Source organism: Triticum urartu, chromosome 7A (assembly GCF_056163025.1).
Source record: "Triticum urartu cultivar PI428250 chromosome 7A, HENAU_Tu73, whole genome shotgun sequence".
In the NCBI taxonomy this organism is placed as follows: domain Eukaryota; kingdom Viridiplantae; phylum Streptophyta; class Magnoliopsida; order Poales; family Poaceae; genus Triticum; species Triticum urartu.
Window position 1 is genome coordinate 102,577,103 of NC_141879.1, and position 6,000 is coordinate 102,583,102.

The 6,000-nt window shown below is 43.8% G+C and overlaps 1 protein-coding gene across 1 annotated transcript in view; it reads right to left on the reverse strand.

Moving 5' to 3' along the window:
* Positions 1-4,611, reverse strand: part of LOC147958285 (histone-lysine N-methyltransferase EZ1-like) — a 30,104-nt gene extending 25,493 nt beyond the window's left edge. The window contains exon 1 of the mRNA XM_087532029.1: positions 4,549-4,611. Coding sequence (XP_087388155.1) covers positions 4,549-4,611 — 63 coding nt within the window. The remainder of the gene's footprint in view (positions 1-4,548) is intronic.
* Positions 4,612-6,000: the final 1,389 nt, after the last annotated feature.

A 6,000-nucleotide genomic window follows, 5' to 3' on the forward strand; every position in this document is an offset into this window, starting at 1 on the left:
GACAAAGGATTGGCTCAAGCTCAAAAGCTCAAGACTCTTCATTTTATATTTTAGTGATCCAAGATCACATTGAGTCCATAGGAAAAGCCAATACTATTAAGGAGGGATGAGGTGTTGCTTAATGAGCCTCTTGCTTCATGTGCTTAGTGATATGCTCCAAAACCCTCAACTACTTTCCCATATCCACATATGACCTAAACTCTAAGCCAAACTCGGTCCTACCGATTTTTCCTATCCGGCGCCACCGAGTTTCACTTGTCATTAGCCACTGCCAAACCCTAGCAATTCGGTCCTACCGATAAGGTTCTCGGTCCCACCGAAAGAGCGAATCGGTCCCACCGAGATTGCAATGTAAACTCAGTGTTTCCCCTTTGTAACTTTTCGGTCTCACCGAGTTCCACTCGGTCCCACCGAAAGAGCAAATCGGTCCCACCGAGTTTGCCTGACCAACTCTCTGGTTAGCTAATTACCAGACTCGGTCTCACCGAGTTTGTGTAATCGGTCTCACCGAGATTACGTTATGCCCAAACCCTAACCGAATCGGTCCTACCGAGTTGCATGTCAGTCCCACCGAAATTCCTAACGGTCACTAGGTTTACATTTTCAGTCCGACCGAGTTTATTGATTCGGTCCCACCGAGATTGGAAAACTATATAACGGTTGGATTTTGTGTGGAGGCTATATATACCCCTCCACCTCTTTCTCATTCTAAGAGAGAGCCAACAGAACACACACATCATTCCAACTCATTTGTTCTGAGAGAGAACCACCTACTCATGTGTTGAGATCAAGACATTCCATTCCTACCATATGAATCTTGATCTCTAGCCTTCCCAAGTTGCTTTCTACTCAAATCTTCTTTCCACCAAATCCAAATCCTATGAGAGAGAGTTGAGTGTTGGGGAGACTATCATTTGAAGCACAAGAGCAAGGAGTTCATTACCTACACACCATTTGTTACTTCTTGGAGAGTGGTGTCTCCTAGATTGGCTAGGTGTCACTTGGGAGCCTCCGACAAGATTGTGGAGTGAACCAAGGAGTTTGTAAGGGCAAGGAGATCGCCTACTTCGTGAAGATCTACCGCTAGTGAGGCAAGTCCTTCATGGGCGATGGCCATGGTGGGATAGACAAGGTTGCTTCTTCGTGGACCCTTTGTGGGTGGTTGCTTCTTCGTGGACCCTTCGTGGGTGGAGCCCTCCGTGGACTCGTGCAACCGTTGCCCTTGGGTGGAGCCCTGTGTGGACTCGCACAACCGTTACCCTTCGTGGGTTGAAGTCTCCATCAACGTGGATGTAGGATAGCACCACCTATCCGAACCACGGGAAAAACATCCGTGTCTCCAATAGCGTTTGAATTCTCCAAACCCTTCCCTTTATATTCTTGCAAGTTGCATGCTTTACTTTCCGCTGCCTATATACTCTTTGCATGCTTGCTTGAATCGTGTGATGATTGCTTGACTTGTCCTAAAATAGCTAAAATCTGCCAAGAACTAAAATTGGGAAAAGGTTAAGTTTTTATTTGGTCAAGTAGTCTAATCACCCCCCCTCTAGACATACTTTCGATCCCACACTACACCACTGGTTTCTCCAAGACAGGCCCCGGGCGCGAGTGCTGGCGGTTGGCGCCGATAACCTGTATGTGATGGCGGTGGCCATCGGACCGGACGCCGAGATGTTCTGCGGCAGGGACAACATGCGTGGCGGTGGGGTGGTTTCAACCTTTTGTGCTGATCACACAAACAAGACAAAACTCTCCTAAAAAAGATAAAGAACAAGAAAAAAAAGGAAAAACACAAACAAGACAAATCCTATATAAATTGTAGACTATAGACTACTACCTTCGTCCTGGTTTATTGGTCCCCTTAGTATTTTGTGTCAAATTTTAACCATATATTTAACTAATAAAATAATAATGCATGACACATAACATAGTTTGAACATAGTTATTGGTCCCCTTCGTTGGATTCGTATTTGAACATAGTTTCTAATGATATTATTTTTTGTGACATGCATTAAAAATTTGGTAGTTAAATATAAGGTCAAATTTTGGTAAAAAATGCGAAGGACCAATAAACCAGGACGGAGGTACTTATAATTCACACAACGCTCTCCTAAAAGCACCAAATACACACAATACCAAAATACCCTTGCATACTTTTCAGCAACATCGTTTTCTCTCTCTCTCTCTATGAATGAAAAGGCCGTTCCCATAGGCCGCTTCGTAAAAAAATAACCAAAGGCTAACTTTTATAATAGACTGATCTTTTTGCCAAAAAACAAAAAACTAGCACCTCACCCATGCATGCAAATCAGATTCCGCCACCATACATAGAAAGTAGTAAAAAATATCATAATCAAACAAAAAATTGATAGGTAGTAACACTTGAAACTCGAGCTATAGTCCATATCCCACTATAAACATAAAACATAACTACCGATTGAGATACATGCATAAATTTAAGCAAATTAATTGAGATTCAAACCAAAATCCAACGCACGTCACTAGATCCCGATCTAGAATTCTAACATACATATGTCATTGCAAAATAGTCGCATATTCCTATTTGTTTTCCCATCTATCGATGGGGACCACCGATACCATCTGCGCCTCGGACCACAAAAGACATGAAACCATTGACATAAAGATGCAAACCTCGGTTTGGTAGGGAGACGGATGGGAGCCGCTCCCAAATGCGGCGATCGAGAGCAACGACATGGCCGCACCCACGTTGTGTGGACAAAAGGCTTGTGTTTTGCCCCCTGGCAGATCTAGGGCTTGGTCACGCATTCTTTTCCTCCACGAAATGACACATTTTTCCACTGAGAAGAGTTGAGAGAGGGTTTCGCTACGGGATCGGCAGGAGAGGAGATTAATTATAAAGTGGGGAGGGTTGAATATCTATGGAATTATTTTACTACCCCCACCATCGCCACCGCCGCACGACGGGAGCATGAGTAGGTTAGCGAAATTATACGTCCTAAGAGGTGGGACATAGCTAGGTTAACTATTGTGATGTGGTTCACTATTTTTGTGGAAGTATAAAATGATGGAGGGTTAACCACAGACCATGTGAGAATTTATAAGGGTAAAAATGTACTTTGGTGTAACCCCATTGTCTCACCACATGACGAGAGTGTTCCCTTCTAAGAATAATCATTCCCTCAAAAATGCAAACATCAGTACCGTGTAAAAGAAAGGAGGGGTAGGTAACTTTATTTCAATATCATATTTGTGTACCTAACATTTTTTGACGATTATATTTGTGTATCTAACATATTCGATTGACTTGTATCTAATAGATACTCCCTCTGGACTATGTAAGCCAAGAGGACTATGGTCATGCGGTCAAGGTGGTCTTTAATTCTCCAGATCGAACTATTGATCTAGGAAATTAACCCAACTGGATCCATTGCATAAATAGGTATTGATACCTCCATTAGTGCCATCATCCCTTCGCCTCATCCATGCAACATAACAACAGACATCCAGTGAGGGGGTGGGATATAGTATTAACAACGCCCTAGAAAATGAAATTGGAATATCGAACTCCTCGGCGGCGGCGGTGATACGCGTTGGAGGCGGAGGGGTTTGGGGACGTGAGGCGTCCGCGGCCACGGAGAGCTACGGTGCGGAAGCAAATCTAGCCTCTAGGGCACAAAGAAGGATTGCGGATTCGGCGGCCGCATTGGATCCAAGCGTCGGTTGCAGCCTACACCACTGGTCTCTCCGGGCCAGACCCCCGGCGCGAGTGGCCGGCGGTTAGAGCCGAGAACCTGTATGTGACGGTGGCGGCCATCGGACCAGGCACGAGATGTTCTGCGATGGGGACAGCATGCGCACGGTGGAGCGCGTCGGCTGGGTGGTTTCAACCTTTTGTGCTAAGCACACAAACGAGACAAAACACCCCTCAAAAAAGAAAAAGAACAAGAAAAAAAGAAAAACACAAACGAGACAAACCTGTATAAATTGTAGACTCTAGAGGGTGAGATATAATTCACAGAATGCTATCCTAAAAGCACCAAAGACACACAATACGAAAATACTCAAGCATAGTTTCTCAGCAACATCATTTTCTCTCTCTTGATGAATGAAAAGGCCGTTTCAGTCGGCTGCTTTGTAAAAAAATAATGAAAACCAATTTTTATAATAGATTTGATCTTTTTGCAAAAAAAAAAACGAAAACTAGCACCTCACCCATGGAGGGAAATCAAATTCTACCACCATACACAGAAAGTACTAAAAACTATCATAATCAAACCAAAAATAGATAGTAACACATGAAACTTGAGCTATCATCCACAGCCGACTATAAACATAAAACTTAACTACGGATCGAGATGCATGCATAAATTAAAGCAAATTAAATAAGATTCAAACCGAAATCCAACGCGCGTCACTAGATCCCAATCTAGATCTTTGACATACATCCGTCTTTGCAAAATTGTTGCATATTCCTATTCGTGTTTCCCATCTATAGATGGAGACCACCGATACCATCCGCGCCTCGGAGCATAAAAGACATGAAAACATTGAAATAAATATGCAAACCTCAGTTGGGTAGGGAGACGGATGGGAGCCGCTCCCAGATGCGGCCATCGAGAGCAGCGCCATGGCCGCACCCACGTCGTGTGGACAAAAGGCTTGAGCTTTGCCCCCTCGTGGATCTAGGGCTTGGTCACACATTCTTTTCTAGAACGGGAAGATGCGTTTTTCTATTGAGAAGATATGAGAGAGGGTTTCGCTATGGGGATTGGCGGGAGAGGAGATTATAAAGGGGGCATGGTTGAATATCTTTGGAATTATTTTACTATCCCCACCCCCGCTGCCGCTACACGGCGGGAGCGTGAGTAGGTTAGCAAAATCATATGTCCTAAGAGGTGGGACCTAGCTAGTTTAACTATTGTGATGTGGTTCCGTATTTTGGTGGAAAATGTAAAATGATGGAGGGTTAACCACAAACTGTGTGAGAATTTACAAGGGCAAAAAAGTACTTTGGTGTAACCCCATTGGCTCACCACATGACCACAGTGTTTCCTTCTAAGAATAATCAGTCCCTCAAAAAATGCAAACATCAGTACCGTGTAAAACAAAGGAGGGGTAGGTGAGGATGGTTAGTATACCCATGGAAAATCTACTAGCTTTATTGCAATGCCATATTTGTGTATCTAACATATTCAATTGACTTGTATCTAATAAATACTCCCTGTGGACTATGTAAGGCGAGAGGATTATGGTTATGCGGCCAAGGTGGTGTTTAATTCTCCAGATCACACTATTGATTTGGGAAATTAACCCAAGTGGATCCATTGCATAAATAGGGATTGATACCTGCATTAGTGCCTTGATCCTTTCGCCTCATCCATGCAACATAACAACACATATCCAGTGAGTGATTCCCAATATAATGATTAAAATGATGATGAACCAATTGTTGTGGGTGAGAAGAATGAAAGGAGTATGAGGGAAACACTCAAATCTCTCGGAGAGGGGGAGCTCAGACACTACAAACTTTGCACTATTTAGTGACGTTCCGCTTGTGTCACGTATAACCCTTTTTCTTCAGGGAAAATAGACCTGTGTCATTTTCCGGCCGTCACCCCCACCGTCACCAAAGTGCCGTCATAGAAAATAATTTTTGATGGTACCACTTTTTTTGTTGTGCAAGAGCACATTTCTTGCTTTCCCAACAGGAACATCGAACTAATAGGAAAGGATCTGTTATTTTGGAGTTCTGTCCCAACCTTCATTCAATTATCAGGGTTCGCCTTCGGCTTGAAGAAGACCGCTTTCCCACATTTTAGGTGACGAACAAAAAAATGTTACCAATGGTTGTTTTCGGCGACGGCCCAGAATGTCACCTACGATAGCTCAATCTGTCGGCTAAGATCTTTTTGGCGGCGATAATCCTATCATTGGTGTTCGGTCCACTGGGTTGATCGGTCAAATATTCTGACAGGTGGGGTCAGCAGTTCCTGACGTGGGTTCTTCCATGTGGGTCCT